Source organism: Strix uralensis, chromosome 17, assembly GCF_047716275.1.
Source record: "Strix uralensis isolate ZFMK-TIS-50842 chromosome 17, bStrUra1, whole genome shotgun sequence".
Classification (NCBI taxonomy): domain Eukaryota; kingdom Metazoa; phylum Chordata; class Aves; order Strigiformes; family Strigidae; genus Strix; species Strix uralensis.
Genome location: NC_133988.1, coordinates 9,283,247 through 9,302,614, shown reverse-complemented (window position 1 = coordinate 9,302,614; position 19,368 = coordinate 9,283,247). Strand labels below are relative to the sequence as shown.

Here is a 19,368-nt window from a genome sequence, read left to right as displayed (position 1 = left end):
TAATAAGCAATAAATTAAATTAATTTTCCCCAAGTTGAGTCTGTTTTGTCCATGATGGTAACTGGTAAACGATCTCCATCTTTATCTCAACCCACAAGCTTTTTCACCTTATTTTCTCCCCAGTCCTGTTGAGGGGGAGGAGTGTGAGAGTGGCTGGGTGGGAGTCAGGCAGCCAACCAAGGTCAACCCAGTAAGGTCAGGTAAAGGGAGAGTCTTGAGTGGGAATTTGCCCAACCCGCTCTATGCAGGGCTGTAAACAGTATGAGGTCCTAGCACAGCAAGCTGGCTCTATATTGATGGCTCCAGCACCTGGCACAATCTAGCTGCACAGAGTATTTCCAAAATCTGAGGCCATAAACTGGCAACTCTATAGGAAATGTTACAACATGACACAAACATGGGTGCAGTTAAAACTGTTGTCATCACTAGCTCTCATCTTTCAAGCTTTCCTCCTGTCATTTACTACCCTTGCAATGCAACACTGAAGGAAGGGATGAAGTAGTGACAGGTCTCACACAAAGCACTGAGGAAGCAGCAGGGGTTTTTTTAAAAAAAGATGATGCTTGAAAACAAAGAAAAGGAGAAAGACAATTTTACCAAAAATCAGCCAGCTAGATTTCATTAATCCTGACTGTACTTGCAGGACCTACACAAAGGACTACAGACTATTGTACTTCCTTACATAGTTGTTGCCAATCACCACACAGAAAGTGGTCTTACAGAAAAACACTTTTTTTTAAAAAAGGGAAAAAAAATTTAACTTGTTGGCTTGAAATTCATTAAGATACTGTACTTAAAGGGAATTCACGGAAAAGAGATAAGGATTTGAGGAGGGGGGAAAAAAAGAAAAAAAGAAAAAAGGGCAAAACCCCAGAATTTGTTTTGAAGACTATTTAGAGTATTTTAAATAGGTGTTTACCACAAAATGAACAAAAGTAACAGAAAAAAGTATTGCCATATCCAAGTGCCATGTTCCCATGATAATGTGGAACAGTATCATATGCTGCAATAAAATGTTTAGGCTGATCATTTCTTGTCTTTTTGGCACTCTGCTGACACACTTTTTAAAGTGTTAATTAAAAAAAGAATCAAATCAACACTGCAAATTGGATAGACTTGTGCCCTACAGTCTCTTCTGACCACTAATTTGTGGAGCTGGGGCTCCGCCAACTTCCAATGAATCTGTGGAGAGTTTCCAGCAAACTGTCATCGCAGCAGGATGCAGTTTTGATAGGGTGATCATACATGGCAAGTGAAGTGATGCTGAACTGTCACTAAACAATCCTGTTTTATTGTGCCTGAATCTTCCTTTAAGGATCATTCAAAAATGGAGATTGGCAGTTTATTTCCAGATACACATTTATAATATAATGCACCTAAAACCTCGTAGTATCCACATGGAAGCATGCTTTTTGGATTATTGTCACACTGCAGGAGAATGACAAAGAACACTGGACTAGTCATAGCTCTAGAACACAAATAGCTTTAACATTTTTTATATTTATAAACAAAATAGACCATAACAAGAGACCTGAACATGCAGTACTTTCCTCTTCGGGATTCTGATTTTTTTTTTTTCTTTCTATTCTCTTTAGTTTGAAATAAAGAATTTTAGATTTCAAATACGTGACTGCATTTTAAGTGCGCCTAGTGCAGCAGCCATCCTGTGTTCATTTATTAATTATATTTTTAACTGTGTCTTGGAAAGAGCCTCCTAAATAAGCACAAAAAGAAAGCTAACCTGCATGTAGAATACTAATAATAATTTGGAAATTCAGTGTAGATCTATTGACTTTTGACAGGTTTGTGCCTTCTGAACATGGACACAGACAAGGCGACTACAGCACAGAGTGAAAATCAGCAGTGAGCAGTGAGTTAGTCTAGGCCTCCCTTGATGTACCTTCCCTCCAACAGCCTTCAAAATATCACAGGTAAAGTCAGGCATGTGATAGTCAAGTGTTTTTGTATTCTTGGAAAAAACATAAAATCCCTTCTGTGTTACTGCCATGGGAAATCAGAACATCCCCTTACCACTCTGTGACTTCTTCCTTACATACACTTCCTTTGCCTAAATATTAAGGGGGGGATGAAAGAAATCTCTGCCTATTGCAAGATTAATTCCAAATAGCAGTATCTTATACTCTGCTGTCTTTCCATCCTGCCCCCTACCAATTAAATGAAGGCAGACTGGTAAATTGTCTGAAGTGTCTTCTAGAAGAGATAATTTAGTTTGAATCACTGTTTTCTGAACTCAAAAAATCAAAGAGCAAACAAGACCTTTTTAAGACTGTCACCCTATGGAAGAAGCAGATTTAAGAGGACTGACTTTCAGAGAGGGCAGGCTCAGTACTTCTTGAAAATTAGACAGTCCAACCTGAAAACTGAGGGAAGAGAAGCATCTAAAGACTAGCAGCCACTGGAAAAGTGATGGGAGTGTGTTCAGATATCTGTTGATGGCACTGAAAGTGCACAGGTATATAGCAATGTTGCATGATATTTTCCATCCTAAATCACTTTGCCACATCAACTGTTACACTGCAGTCTTTCTGCTAACCCTCCCCTTCAAGCAAAATATTTGTCCCACTTTAAGGCTTTTAACTAAAATGATTCGGTCATCTCCAAGGGGAGGTTGAAGAATTACTCTTTTTTCTGTTGAAAAGCTCATCACTTCTAAGTTATGGAACAGGATCCTGTCCCTGGGCAGCAGACAGTCCTCTTTCAGAAGGATACGAACCAGGACATGCAGGATGATAGAGGCAGCTGAAGTAACACAATCAGCCAGGAGGACCAACAGCCCTCCAAGGGATTTAAACCAAGCATGCACGCACTTGAATTATCTAGGAATAATCAGACTGCAGTGAGATTTTAATTGGCATGTCAGGAGATCAGAATCATCAATTTATTTAAGCAGGCATGGTAAGAAAGTGTGAGAAAGGAATTAAGGGGAGAAGTTGGAATTAGATGCAGACTGTTTAATTAACCATCTCAATATTAAGTGTCAACTTTTTGGTTTAAAAAAAATAACATAGTACATTATTCCTTGCTCCAAAGAAATGTCTTCCAAAATAAGAGGCCAAACTGAGACTAAGAGACAGAATGTATATTAAAACCTTAAGTTTTCTAACTGAAGAGTTGGCAGGACTTGCATGCCCAGGGGACTCAATCCCTCATCAGACATGCAGGCATCCACCCATCATGCATGCATAGTATGCTGTTTTGGAGACATATCACAACATACACAATGGCAGAAGCAGCCCAACAGAAAATTATTTCTAGGGGAACCAAGAAGAAAACTGGCAAGAAAAGACAGTTGTTTAATGCCAAGTGGATATTACACTCAAAATAGCTTTTCTTCATTTCCAAAGCAGTTGAAGCAACAAAAATAAATAACGCCACTCTGAAAGATGCAAACAAAAGCATAAAGCATATTCATCACAAAAAAGCAAGATCCACTGCATCACTACACTAAACAGGACTCTCTTGTGTTCAGAAGAGGACAACATAACTGGCAAATTGATAGTCATCTCTGGTTGACCAGACCCAACTCTGCTTACTTTTCTGGATCATGTAAATTCACAGACTAAGAATACAGAACTTCTTCGTGGGTCAGCCTCTTTGGAGAGGATACCAAACGTGTGTAAGTCACAATAAAGACAGTGACCCACTGAGTGCTTACAGTCCCCATACAGAAAAATTGTTGCATCAACCCATAAAAGCCACCCCAGCTCAATAGATGGGATTAGATTTTTAATTGCACCTCATAACCCTAAATCCCTTTTCTCTACTCTGGCATTTCAGAAGAAGGTGGACAAGCAGCTGATCACCCTATGTGCGTCTATTGGGCAAAAAGCCTTATCCACCTGAACAGACCAGTCTGGAGGTCACCTGTCAAGAGAGAGACTGAGAACAGCAAAAAAACCCAGCATAAGAGCCAGACAAGAGGGAGCCAGACAGCCCAGGAAGACCCAGAGTGACTGTAAAGACCACTCAGAAGTTACATAGGAAGTGAGGGATGTACCCTGTAAAGGGGTTAGTGCTTAGTCCTTGAGATGGAGAGTAGCTGTAAGAAGTTGCTTATGACACTTTAAAAACCCTGTACTTCTCCATTTCCTTCTGCTGTCAAGAGCTTCTGAAAGGGTAAACCAGGCACTCAGATTATGCTAAAAGTCAAGGGTCATGGCAGCGGTCTGCCACAGCAGCTATGGAGTTTGGGGTCAACGGAAGTCCTGGGGCCAGATACTACCAAGGATAAAGAGTCCAAAGGAAATGATAGGTGAAGAAAATGTGGGTCTGGCAACCACCTTCTTCAGGAGCACCCTAGGGCCCAAAATTCACAAACCCCCAACACCCACCCAGGGAAGAATTAAAAAAAAAAAACCCACCTAGATAGTAAATGGAGAGACAATAGCTGGCTCAGAAGTGCATTTCTATTTTATCAGATATGAATTATAAATCAAACACAGCATACCAGAGAAGGAATCATTAATTATTCAGTTCTCGAACCACAAATATCATGTTTAGCTCTATCCCACTAGCCTTTGTAATAGAATGCAAGAAAAACTATTTGGCAAAAGTAGCCATTGTGAAATGACATACAAATGAAAGTTTAAAGACTACAATGTTACCATTAATCTTTTAAAGACAGACAACAAGGCTTTAGTACATGTATCTCCATATTCATACAGATTTAAGTGTTAAAGAAACAGTCTTGCTGTATGACATTCCCTTGCATTTGAGGAAGGCCCAAACTGACATTAGATGGAGAAGAAACTCTAGAATAAACCGTATCTTCAGAAGCCCTCTCTGAAAGAATGATCTTCATTGGGTCTTGGGCTCACAGGACATTAGCTTGGAGTTGGCACATATGTGCAAAACTTCCTAAACACCAATAGCCAGTTGTACTGTGCCTCTCTGCCTCAGTTTCCCTCTTTGAGGAACTGGGATGATAGCACCAACAACCTAATTCACCAGTTATGCTGCTGGAGACCAGAAGGGACAGAGACTTCAACACAGGGAGTAGTACAGTTTTGCCCCAGCTAACTACCCATATAAGAAACAGACGCAGATAAAATCTTGCACTTAATGCAGAAGAAGGATTAAGCGACCTGCCAGAGAGAGTACAAAATGCTTTTTGCAGGATTAACACCTGAACCCAGGCACTAGGCAGCCCTAATAATAGTCCTAACCACAAAATCATTTTTAAATACATATACACACCTGAGCATTTTCCCAGGTGTGTGTCTTTTATGGCCTTGCCCTCTCTCCAAGTAATGGTGTCTCCTGGGCAACTCCCAAATGGGTATCACACATCATCCTACATAAGTTAGGAAAGGGCCCGTGAAGGCTTATGACCATGCTCAAAGCTTCCTACCAGAAAGGGCCCAAATGTGAAATGGAAGATCACTATCCTGTGTTCTACCTAACCTTCTTCAGCTCAGGCACTAGAGAAGGAAAGCAGAAGTTTCCCAACCTGTTGAAAACACTGTTTATTATCATCAGCAGGGCCAAATTCAATGTCAACATGTAAGACCTTGTATCTTATTATCATTGCAACCTATCTGTCAAATGCCATTTTCTGAAAATACACAAAGATGACACGACCAGAACCATGCCATTTCAAGGAACCAACCCTTTCACTAGTATAAACAAAACTGTGTCCGCCTCCCCTCCTCTGCTATCCCCCAGCTTCTTGAGAGCATCGCTCATATAAGCAGGCTTTTATTTCAAAATTTAACTTTCAATATGGATATATTACATAAAATGAGGGTATGTTCTCTGCAGAGCTCTGCCAAGAGGGGCTGACAGGGGTCCTTGCAGTTTATTTTCTGATACAGTTCTGCATCTGGACATGGACTAGAACTTTTGTTCCACCGTTTTAAAAAAAAAAAAAAAAAAAAAAATCACATTGATTTAATGGCCACACCCAGCAAGTGCTGTAATTTTAATTTTGCCATGTCTTTGCACTTTGAAGTTTTTGTGGCAAATATTAATCCCCTTTGCTGCTGTAGATGCCTCATGTTCCGTACATGAATTAGAAGTTACCTCATCAGATTCAGTGGTTTCATATCTCCTTCTGTTTGACTCATACTATGTATCAGGAAGCAGCCATTTTATATACCTCTTCCTACGGAATTATCAAAACATGGTCATTTGAAAAAAATGCCAGCGCCTGTTGATGCTTTTATTGTTTCTGCCACAAAGACTTGTTAGTCATTTACACAAAATATGGTATGTGCAAAGCCAGCCTACTTGTGCACTGATCAAGTTAAAAACTATAGACAGAGGCTGTCACTTTGTACAATGTTATTTTAAAATGTGCATAGTATGAAATCTCTCTTTAGAGCTGCATTACTACACAAGCTTGTACTTGGTTCTTCACAGAGTAATTAGCATGCAGTGTAAATAGAATTAAAGAATATGAAAAGTAACGACCCTGTGAATTAGGATACTAAATTATAACTGTATTATATAACTGATATATAACTATAAGAGGGTTAGCATGCATGTCCTGTTCACTGTTATGGCTCTATGTGTAGCAGTTTTTGCTAGCTTCTGCACACTTCTCACACAGTTTTAAGCATTTAGCTGGTTCAAGGCCAGCTGAACAAGTTACAACTCAAGGCAGGCAAGAAACAGAATTGATTTAGAGGTAGGGACCTCCAATAACAATTCTCATCCAATATGAGAACATTTCTCATCCAATAAATTTGTGAGAATGAGGAATTCCAGTTGTCACCTAGATAGCACAATTCTTTAATCAGAAAATGCCCATATACAGGAAAGAGTTCATACCTTTAGGGTCTTGCTAATAATTTTTAACCAAGGCAACATCAGGGCCATATGCCATGTAATACCCAAAGAAAATGAGTCCTGCCAGGCCAAATCCCAACTCCATCCTAGTGACCTTTGTGAGCCACAGATGTAAAGCACAAGGACAGAGCTAATGTCTGTATAAAGCCTAAAAAGGAACCTAGATTGCCAGTTCGAACCACAGACCTCAACTCAATAAAAGTAATTTGCTTCCATGTGGCCAAGTGATAAGGCAAGGATTGCAGCAAGATCTTCAAACAGAAAAGACAGATGTGAGACTTACCATACAAGGGAGAAATGAGAAGATAATTGGAAACACAAGAGGAAACACAACCTAGAGTTACTGGTCAGATTCACACGTTTGACCACCTGAAGATGATCATACAGACATCCCCAAGTCCCTGTTCCACCATTGTGCCTTGGGATGTTGGAGGAGAAGCCAAGTCAACAGTGTGGTTCCAGGGGGAAGTCTCTGGGCAACAGTTTCCAAGCCCAATGCCAAACACAAGCTCCATGGAGGCAGAGCACGCCCACCTACACAGCTAATAGCTCCTGCTACTTGGAGCCAAGAAACAACGCAATCAAATGCTGGGAGGTGGTTCAGCAAGCTGCTGACAGCAGACCAGGGTTAACCACTGATGCTCAGCGTTATTAGATCATAACACATCTGGAGAGTCTTATTGCTAGGGCAAACATCAATCTTCAGAGAAAGCTAAACATGCAAAATGAGATCTCACTCATGAGAAAAAAACTGAAAGGGAGGTTATACACAATTAAAATAATCCCAAATAACTTTTGAAAACTGAACTGGCTGAAAAGGGGGAAGAGGAAGTGTTTTTCTGTAAGGAAATACCTGCTTCTCCCAGCCGACTGAGATCAGAGTAGGCAGAAAAGTTTTAAGCTGAACCTTTCCATTTTGAAGCATTGCTGTGATTGACCCAAGTTTAAATTAAAATGATGCTTGTTTATAGAAATGTCCAAACTTTCCTTATTCCCAGCACTGTACTTAAATTGTGTTAATATAGATATTACATTGGATTATTTCCCTGAAGACATGAAAGAGAGCTAATGCAAATGCCAGTTCAGTTTTAAGAATCCTGGGAGAATAAGGCTTTGTCTGACTTTATTTATGAAAGCCCTTATATATTTAAGCAGTTTCAAGTTTGCTTTGTTAGGCTTCAACTTAAAAAGTAATTTGTTAATTTAAGAATATTCCGTGATTAGTTTAGTCTGAGTGCACATAGGGGTTTTCTGGAGAGTAGTCACTTCAAAGCAGCACACACAATCCTTATTTCCATGGGAATTACTGAGTAGTCAGCCTCTATGAACGCCTCCCTCCATCAAGAAATAATGACATCATTTTATACGTGGCTTGACAACAATCTGTATTTCATGTATTCCCATCTTCCTATTGCCTGCTTTGCTCCATAGAGCTTGCTGTCCTCTTGCACAAAGGGCAGCATTTCCTAATTATGTGACTGCACACAATATTAAAGTACGTAACAAAATGGTGCACACATACACTGGAAACAGCTGCTTCAGTGTTTAGAGCTAAAATTCAAGAGGTCTTTTTTCTGCACCTGGCTCCAGTGTCCTTTGTTACTGGATGATCTCAACACACAGCAGTAGAGTACAGATATTTTATAAGGATTTCACATTGGAAGTCCACAAATCCTGCGTTTACACTTTCACAAACAGAAAACCATGGTAACCACTGCAATATCTAAGTATGGGTTACTGTACAGTTTATTCCATAATAGCCATCCTGAGAAAAACAAAGAGTCAAGTCCCCACTAATGTCTGCATAATAGGTTTAGAGCTCAGAATTTTAGGCACTTCGGACAGCTTTGGAGCAAGCCTAGCTAAATTGCATTAGTAATTGCAGAAGAACAAACAGGGACTAATTAAATCCTCTTTCTAGATACAGATTACTGGCTGAAGATTTATGTAGTATACACTATGCTGTGGTGTACTCATTTGAATTAATTATTGCAATCACCAAGCAAGGATCCCCAAAACTCCCTCTCCTATGGTAAAATAAGATCTAGGCTGACTATGGTTTTCCAATCTATGGTATTTCTTGCAAAAGAATAATACAGAATTTCTATTAAAAACTGAAGTATTACTGTTTCAACCCCCATGCCTCTTCGTTTCAATTTTATTAGCAGCTCCCACTGACAAATGATCAACAGTGCAGCCAAACTGAACATTACTCTTGGATTAGTAAGAAAAGTCTACTATCTACCGGCTCAAATCAAAGGACAGTAAATCAATGTTCCACTTTTGCACTGGTTAGATGTGTAGCACTGATTCAGTTTTTAAGATACTTCTCCCCACTCTAGCATGCATTTCTTTCATGTTCTAAACTGGCTGATACCACCTTATTACTGTATTCCAGACACTTTCCAATGCAAGCTAAACAAAACTCATGGTTTTCCTTTGTAGGCTTTGAAAAGTTTCCTTGTAGCTTATACACTAAGTACGAACAGAAGACCTGTTCCAGGTCATATTTCACAGGTCCCACATAGATCCTCACACCACAGGGTCCTACAGCTGATTTAAGCTAAGAAGCATCTAGTGAGAGACTAAGTTGTTTACACAAAAATGTTAAGTGTGTAGTTAGCAACCATCCCAGGTAATGAACCTTAAAAATCAGACCTCCAAGGTCACCACATGTATCTGTCTCTCAACTGAAGTTCTATTTGTGCTTTGAACAGTAGCATCCCTTAGTTTACATTACTAACAAACCGAGTTCCCATGTCGTCTGAACAATTTTGTAGAGATTGCTTCTATTTATAAAAGGATACACATGTGGCATACTTGAACAAACATGGACAGTATTTAAATTAGCATCTTGAAAAGGACTTTACACAAAAATAGAAAAATTGCTTGTATATTCATGTTCAAAGGCTGAGAGGCCCACCCTGATCTAATTGAGACAGTCTCTCATTCCTATTTCCATACATCCTTAATCTCTGCTCATTAGGAAAAATAGAAAGGAGGTTGGTACTGGCATAAATCACACGCTGACTACAGCTGTGGATGGCCCATGTACAGGAATAACTCTCACTGCATTGGCTCTTCTGCCTTGAAAACTAGATCTAAAGGGAGCATTGAAATGCCACCGGGGTGGCCACATGCAGATAGCTGTGCATCCCACAGCTGAAGATGTCTAGCTATTTACTACCATCAACAAAGATGATTCTCCTTTTCCCTCTCCCAAACTACAGGAAGAAAAAATATTTCTGTTGATAATAAACACTGGGGTTTTTTTCTAAAGGAATTAATTTTAATAGCTTTCAGAAGTGTCCTGTATTGCCAACTTTGCTGATCCCATTGAAGGCAAAGATAGAATCAACTAGTTAAAAGCAGTAAAATGAGCTCTCTTGCAGCATAAAAAAAAAAAAACCCAAAACTTTTCACACTTAGTTAAATGGATTTTCCCGTTGAGATTGCCTGTCTTTTTATCTTGCATGACAAGTTAGTCTAGATTCTCTTTACAAAAATTATATATCAAGATGAAATTGCCACAGCTTAAAAGGACATTTCTCTGTCATAACAAGAATAAATATTTTTCAGAAGCTGACAGACATGACAACTGAGATGACTCAGGTCAACCTGGCAAGCCTTACCTTTTCTGGATCACAAGTAGAATGGACAGGGAAAACCTGCCATTAAAGATGCATTTCAGATGGAAAATGTTGAGATATCTCAGGAGGCTAAACTGCAATACTTGAAATCAGTGTTTGTTTGTTTTGAAATTCACCTGAGATTAAACTGATGGACACGTTTTTGCATACCCTTTTTCCTCTATATAGTGTCCTCTGCATGGCTGTCAGTGAATGTATACTTTGTGAAGCTGCTCCCTACCTGTTCCAACAATTTCTTGATTTGGCACATGGGAAAAAAAAATTTAAAAAATCAGAAATAAGTTAATACTCCAAGTAGTGAAGTATGGTTTGGAAAGAAAGTTCAAGAAGGGACAATTTGTTCTTTTTCACAATTAGCATTACCAATATCAAATGAACCCCTAGAATTGGCTAGCAAGAGACAAGGAAGATGAGCTTTGTGTTGCGAACGTTTCAGAATTACAAGGATATCTCGTATGACTGTTCAGTTAGTATGAGGGAGAAGTGGATAAGCAGAGTGGCAATGTTTCCATGTGCTTTCAAACACACCACAGTAAACCTTGAACTTCTGGCATCATACATCACAAGCAATTGCCACCAGAGCTACACCAAATCCACAGGCAGCTTTCAGCAAGCTACTAGGCAGAGGCCAAACCATAAGAGGGATGTAAGATCATGCTCCAAGGCACAATTCATACTGACCAGCAGCATATCAAGATTAAACAATCTGAGCTACAATTTACCTTTATTTCCTTTTTTGTGCATCTATTTATCAGCAGCCAGTTCTGTTTCCTCTGGGTTGGTATAAAATGCACCTGCGTTACAGATGAAGCTACATTTTAAATCACATTTAATCATTTGTTCTAACTAAAATCAGAACACTGAACTGGCAGAAGTAGACATCTGAACATCTGGAACTGGAGTTCACTGAAGCCCTTAAAATACTTTGGGTAAGAAAAACATCTTTGGATACAAATCAAATTCACTAAAGTAAAGATGATCTTCTATTAGCTTGATCTTTGCTGGTGACTAAACAAACCTAAGTCAAAAAAGCAGATGATGCTTCCCCTTTTTTTGATCTATGAACATACACAAGTCATGGGAAGATGAGATCTAATACATAGTTCAAGAATTTTAGGTACACATATATTTGTATTTCCATTAACTATCATCCAGAATGGTTACTATAGTTTTGAACTTTAAAATTCTATTACATACTTATTTTAGGGCTATTCCAGTGCAGGATCAGATAATTGCCGGGGGGAGGGAGGAGAAGAGAAGAGCTTATGGTTTAAGTGCATTTATCATAATATAAGTGTATTTGAAGTCATATACAGCTACCCTGTATGTTTAAGCCATTGCAGAAATACTGAGTCTTTCCAGTTTATGAAATACTGTAACATGATACATAAATGTGGGGGGAATACCAAAGAATTTTTTTAAACATTCATGAATGAAGACGAGCTTTCCTTCTTGCTAAGGTAAATCCACCAGCCCAGCTATTGAGTACAGTCTACCAGCCATTCTTCCTCCTTCTACCATCTGAATAGCAAGGGTGTAGACTATTTCTCTATTTTCTTTCCATCCCTACTGTGACTTCAACTTCAGTTGCTCTTCTACACCAATTTATCACTCCTCAGTTGTTTCCTGAAGGTTATTGATATTAAATTTCCCTGTGTCACAGACTGCATTAGAGTGTCAATTGCATGTCTGTGGCATATACCTATGATTACCTCCCATTACTACTTCTAAGAACAAAGTTGAAGTCTCATTTTCAGTATTGACTGAATGAGTTTTTACCTTACTTGTGCTTTCAGTTCACCCAGAAAATTACCCATTTTATTATCCCATTTCAAGGAATAATATACAGCAGCGTTACTACCGTTATATCAAAGAAGTAGTGGCACCTGGACCTTGGTTATGAATTATGTGTTTCTCCCGTACTTCAAATATGCTCAAGTGACTGCATGCTACAGAAAACAGTCTGAAAATGGGTATTTTATCAGAAATTTCTAGTCTACAATATTCAGTGAGAGAATTAAGAGCTTTTTTTCTCCTTACTAAAATAATCCACAGTTTTTCCTTAAAGCCTTATGCTTTTAGTTTGCTGTGTAATCTATCGATACGTGCATTGCAGCTGCTAAACTAACTTGGGAGGTTCTCAGCACTAAAAACTAAGTAGCACAATTTAAACAGGCAAAGGGAACTATTAGCTCCAGAATAATCATAGAATCATTTAGGTTGGAAAAGGCCTTTAAGGTCATTAAGTCCAACCATAATAGTTCATTGGGTGACGTTATGACAGCACTATGCTTACTGACAATTAAGCTGCATTCTCTACTAATACTGAAGTTACGCAACATAAAATAAGGTGGGAAGTTCTCAAAACCCGGGCTCTTTGAATGAACACACTAAGGTTTATGTCATAGCAGTCAGTAGTCCAACGCATAAGAGCCCAGACTTCACTGAAATAGGTTAAATTGTTATCTCCAATGAAAAGCCTTATGAGAAATATGAAGAAAAAAGGTTTTGGTAGAAATAGGTTCAGGTCTGCTACAACTGAATCACTCTGAATTCTTGCAACATTAAGAAGAAACGGTTCTTCCTTCATTATGCCATTTGGTTTGTTCATATAAGTAAATTAACCTAATCATTATATATAACATTATTGATACGTTGCTTCATAATCCTTAAAGTTAACGCTTGTTTACTCTCCTATTGTGATAAATTAGACCACCTATCACAAGCTTCTATTTATTATTAAAGGAACACACATAGAGAGCTAAAAGCCTTGCGATAATACAACTGCAATATTTAGTTGCCTTTCCAGGCAATAATCTTGATAGCTAAATAGTTTCGTTCCTCCTCATAAAACCAGAAGGAATATAACAGCGATACAGTGGATCCTAAATAGTTAGCTGAGGAAAAAGAATAAAGGACAATCTATAATGGAATTCTCCCAAATTAAAGTATGAATACCAGTGATCAACACCACCATGAACTAATAGTGGATACTGTGTATTTCAAACACTCTATGTGCTGCCATTTAGCAAAGGTGTTTGGACAAAAGCTAAAAATAAAGACTACATTGCTAAAAAGCTAACCCTGGCCTTCAAGTTCAAAGAGCTTTTCATCTACCAGAAGACACTCGTAACACGTGGCTTGAGCCCATAAACACGTCTAGGAAGAAAGCCGAGTCAGAGCATGTTTTTCATACATGTTACTCAGAAATGTTTGCAGTGCCCTAAAAGGATTTTTTTTTTTCTATTCAGTAAGTGGTTTAAAAAAAAAAAATTATTCACTTTTTCCACATATATTAACCTCCATTATTCAGTAGCACCACACTGAAGTTGCTCAAGTCTCTGATACCCCACTGAGCTGATCTGCACCCAAAATTTGATATCCCAGTCCTATCTATCACTTTCATTTATTTATGCACAGGTAAGTTCACTGGCAGACACAGCAGCCTTAGCGCTTAATGACACAAATAAGGAATTAATAAACACACATGTAAATCTTCATCTGATAAAGTTCTATGACAAGCAAGCATGGATTGTATCAGTAACACTGCTTAAAGCAATTTTAGGCCAGTGCCTCAACTGCTGCATATCAGAGATCTACCTAACATCACAAGAGCTGTGCAAATCAACACCCCTGAAAATTCAGGTCTATCTCAACCTTTAACAACATATCACAACAAAAAGATCTTCAGGACACAAGACATTGCCTGTGGAAAAAGATAAAAAAATGGAGATGCTCAGGAAAGGGGAAAAAACCCACCACCACACAAAAGACACTAATCTCATGCATACTACTTGCTTTGATTCCAAGACAAAGATAGATTTTACTAAAACTGCTCAGGACAAAAAACAACAGCAGTTCCACACAAATTTATCTGCGTATTTTTGAATGGACAGGACTTCAGATACTGCCTGACAACAGTTGCTCAATTATGTGTTACTTTTATTACATGCAAGACTTGGCAGCAGCAGAGACGTATGTTTGGGACAGTCCTCAAAAAATTTACTAACACTTCAAGATGCGCAGGCCAAGTTACAATATGGAGAGATCCTAAAAATACTTCATTTTGCATGTAATTATTCACTGATAACAGAGGGAGCAGAGTTAAGTTTGAGATTTGGTAATAGACTAAAGCAAATTGCTTCTTTCGTACAGTAACATATTCTAAAACGAACATCTCGGTTGATGTCCTGCTGCCAAAGGATGCTTCAACTCTGCTACCAGGAAGATCTTAGATCACTAAGCAATTTGTAGCTCTAAATTACAAGTATCATGTGAAAACTAACATACAGCTTCCAGAACAACCTTAGCATATATCCATTTTTCGATGCAGGAAGAATAAATGTCAGCATTAAGACCCCTTTTTTTGACTATGAAACCATTAAAAAAATATTCATAACACCAGTGTCAACCAAGTTCACCACAGAAGCCAACTTCTGTCTTGTGTTTGTCCGCAAGCACCAAACTGTAATTAGATGCCCAAATGATAAGTGATAGGCTTATACTTGTACCAGTTCCTGGGGCTTGTACCAGTTCTTGAAACAGTGTAATATCCTGAAAGGATTTACCAGTACTTCATATCAAATGCATTAAAAACAAGCAGCATGAAATCAAGTCACATTAAGTCAAGAGCATAACTCAGTGTCAAAACCTGTTTCGATCTGAGAAACTGTTAGACGAAACAACATTTGCATTCTATTCTGAAATCCTACATTAAATTACTATATCAGTAACGAGCATTTTGAAACATCAAGAATATCACAGCCAAACCAAGAAGGATAAAGACATAGACACGTATTCCAACTGTTATATAGCCTTCTGCTTCTAACAGCTTCACTGAGCTCAGTTCAAGATTAGCAATGGCGAAACAAGGAAAACAGTTCCAAAATAAGTGAAACAAATCTGAACATTCAAGAGCAATCTTTTCACCTTCCCAAAAAGCAGCTTAGTCAAAGCTCGTTTCAGAGCACAGTTTTGTGGCATGTCTCTCGAAATACCAACAACGCCTCTGCAGGAAAGCTGCCGTCACCCCAGCATAAGAAGGGTTAGCGATCTACATAACTCAAGTTTATATAAAGGGAGAGGAAACAGAAAGCTAAAGCACTACACCACTCACATATTAATATAACTACAGGAGACCTCCAAGCTGACCGCCAGAGCTCAATTTGGCATTTAAGGGATGAAGGGAATCAGAGAAGAGGAAACAAGGAGGGGAAGAAAAAAAGTTTCCCCCTCCCTCCTTCAAGCAAATCTAAATTTGTTCATTAGATTCTCTGGCTTTTAGGGACAGTTACATAAAAATATGTAGAACCCGTAATGCTTAGAATAGGATTCCTTCCACTTCAAAAGGCTCTGCCGGACAAACCCTGACACACCAGCGATTCGTGGAACAGGCCAGCTCTCCCTGCTGAAGCAGGGGAGACTCTGGCCAGGTGAAACACGGGCTGGATTCACGCCTGTGGGCGCCAGGGCGGCGGTGGCCGAAGGTGCATGTCTCTCCATACACCAGCCCTGCTTGCAGAGCCGGGGGAGCGGCGGTTCTCCGGCATCGCTGATGCACCCAGCCGGCAGCTGCAGGAGTCCGAGAGCGTTTACGTGCCACGAAATGGTGGATCTGACTGTCAGACACGTTTTATGATACGGAGAGATGATAAGCCTCTGCAAACCAACGCCAGGAAGGGATAGCAGGGAGCGGGACCAGCAGCGGCAGGGCCTGGAGGAGCTGTCAAGCCCAGCCGCCTCCCCCCGCCGGGCCGAGCGGCCCCCGCCCGAGCCCCCCTCCGCCAGAGCGGTACTTACGTGAAAACAAAAAATAAAGTAGTCGAACCCACTAATAAGGCAGCTGCTGTGGAGACAGGGATGTATTTAGTAGGTTTAAACCTCTTTCCAGTGCTGCTGGGCATCCTGTAGTTTACACATCACTATATAAATCCAACCCGAGAGGAGGGAGCCGGGAGGATGCGGGGACCCTCCGGCGCGGGGAGAGCGGGACCCGGGCGGCAGGGAGGGACGGGCGAGGGACGGGGAGCAGCTGACCTCCAGCACAGGAAATCCCACCCACACCGCCCGGCCCACTCGGCTGATGTCAACCAGCCCCTTAAGGTAGCGCTGCGGGGAGACAGGGGCGCGCAGGCAGCGCGGCCCCGCGGCGCCCCGCGGAGCTGCCGGCGGCCGGGCCGGGCCGGGCCGGGGCGGGGCGGGGGGGGGGGGGGGGCGGGCAGCACCGGCTCCGCGGGCAGCCGGAGCCCCCGGGGCGTAGCCGGGAGGGTTCCTCCTGCACCAGCGAGGGATCCGCCGCAGCAAGCGCCTGCCGCAGGGTGGGTCTCCCTCTCGCCCTCTTACGTGAGGAAAAAAAAAAAAAAAAAAAGGAAAAAGACAAATTATGGGGCTCTACAAGGCTCTTTGTGGGACATTAAAGCTATTCGAGCAGCCCGCTCCACAGCGGTGCTCTCGAGCTCGGTTGCAAACCGCCTCGGTGCTGCAGGTTGCTGCACTGCTGCAGGACCCGCGGAACCCGGCGCGGCCGGGCGCGGAGGAGGCTCCGTTCCGGAGGGGCGGATTGCAGGATCAGGGCCTGCGGTAAATTCGGAACTAGGCAAGTTGGACACAAATTGTGCACTGCTAGCTCAGTGAATAAACCCCTCCGTTTTATTCAGCTAAGCCCAGTTTCACAGTATTAAGAGAACTGCTACACTCTGCCAAATTTAACTAATTCTAAAACGAATAAATGAGATTATGCTATACTCTGTTCCTTATAAATCTGTCCATTAGCATCAGGAGGCAGAAATAGGAGGTAATTTAAGGTAACATCAGAAATTCACCAAATCCGTGTTCTAAAGAGCACTGTGTGAATAGCTCTTCTGTTCACACTTGGGGGCACCACCCAGAAGGTCTCCTTAGTCTGAAGTAAACCCTCAGATGGGAGGAAGGGTTCAAGGCCACTTGGAAGTTTAGAAACCAAGACCAAGAGCTGCAGCTTGCTCCCTCCCTCCTGCTTTCTTCCTCAGTTAATCCCCCATTTGCAGCTACCAACATGCAGATAAAGTAACCACTGCATAAAATGACAAAAGCCACATTTGCAGCTTCTGTTGGGTGTTCTTAAAATAAGCATGTCCTAGAAGGTACATATTCCAGTTATTCTGAAAAGACATTATTATTTCCCATTTTAAGAGACTAGATAAGCTCCACAATCCTAGAGGTATTAAAAACAGAACAAGTAAAACCCAACAAAAAAGTAAGGGCCAACTTTGCAGTTTGCAAAAAAATTGTGAGCGTCAGCTTTAATATAAGCAAATCCAGCAAGTTCCACCCTGAAGGCATATGGTTATATGAAATTTCAGCTTTTGCTAACAACCACACCCCCTCAAAAAAAAAGTATTCTCTAGCCCTCTGAGAACAACTTCTAAAATGTCAAGTTTTACCCAAAAGGCACTAAAGCCAGAAGGCAACTTAAAATGAACTCCAGACTTAGGTTTTTGAGGAGGGAGAAGGACAACATCTACTTAAGCTATTTTTGAATGCTTGGGGGACACTGAATGTATCCTGTGCCTCACCACTCCTTGTCATGCCAGTTTACTGAAATAAATGATTCTTAAAGTCCTTGTAACTAATCAAAAGGTCAACAACTTTACACAGAACCAAACTCTGTGTACTAATCTGGAAGCCTTCAGGTGCATTACACCAGCATATTCAACTGGATCAAAAGTGTACTTGTGAAGCAAATCACTCAGTCACTGTCCCTTACCACAGTTTGATGCATATTTCTGAGTGGTCTCCAAGTAGATAACTAGATTCCTTTTCAACAAGACTAAGCCAGCAGCCACATTTCAGGAGCACACCTAATACGTTCGGGTCATGAGTTAGTTTAGCACCACTTGCACGACATAAACAGACACTTTATCCCTGTCAGCAGTGCAAGCTCTTTCCTCCTCCCCACTCAAGCCATTCTTGGTGAAGAACTTCAGCTGCAAACAGCACCCTGGTTATTGTTCCACTGATATTTTTATTTTAAACTGGAAACTGTTATCATAAGCAGCATTATAGACCATTTATGAAGTCTGGTTAGCATCCTGTAATGGACAGCAAGAGACTTACTCAAATGCATTTCTTAGGGTTTGAAAGGTAAAGAAGTTCTCTCCCTAGTGACAGTCAGATTGCATTTTTACCATGGACATGCAAGTGTCCTTTCTAGGTGAGCAACAGAAGCATTGTGTCAAGTTTCTAGCAGGAGTTAGGGAGCAATAAGCACAAGTTCATTTTAAGGTACATTATTTGGAGGTTGGTGATTTACTTAAACTTAATCCTTTTTAAGGACAAAGCCTTTCTGGAATAGTAACATTCCTTGATGTGAATACAGGAGTTATTCTTAAGGAAACTATTCCTACTCTGTTCTCTGCACCTCATTACTGTCAGTTGTATTTTCTTATAAGGATTCTCACCTCTCTAGAACGTCTGCTTGTCAAAGGCAGTTCTGCAAGTGGGGAAGATTCAGTGCTCCTGCTCCTTCCACCCTTCTGGTTTTATCACTCTGACACACTAATGCTTCTCCACACTCTCACTGCAACAGTCCCAATTTAGAGGGCCAACCTTTCAAGCCACTCCTGTTCTGAAGGGAGGTACTCAGCTGCAAGCAACTTTTTTTTTTTTTTTTTTAAAAAATCTCCCAGTCATACAACACTTTTATAGAGAGGGACACTAAAGATAACAGTGTGAATAAGTGGTATCAGGGCACAAAGAATTGTAGCTTTCATAGCAACAAAAAAGGCACATCTCCAGACCTTAACTGATCTTAAAGATCGCTGTGCAAGCCTGGGCTGGGCTGCACAGTCATCCTGTGGATCAAGACACTTTTGCTGTGCAACAGTGCAGTCATGCAGAACCAGCATTTCTAAAAGAGGGCTGTAACATT

The 19,368-nt window shown here is 40.6% G+C and overlaps 1 protein-coding gene across 3 annotated transcripts in view; it reads right to left on the bottom strand.

Moving 5' to 3' along the window:
• Positions 1-16,427, bottom strand: part of ZDHHC8 (zDHHC palmitoyltransferase 8) — a 121,756-nt gene extending 105,329 nt beyond the window's left edge. For all 3 annotated transcript variants that reach the window (XR_012631318.1, XM_074887355.1, XM_074887357.1), the window contains exon 1: positions 16,260-16,427. Coding sequence is in view for 2 of the 3 variants with exons in the window: in XM_074887355.1 (XP_074743456.1) it covers positions 16,260-16,363 (104 nt within the window). In the remaining variant the exon portion in view is untranslated. The remainder of the gene's footprint in view (positions 1-16,259) is intronic.
• Positions 16,428-19,368: the final 2,941 nt, after the last annotated feature.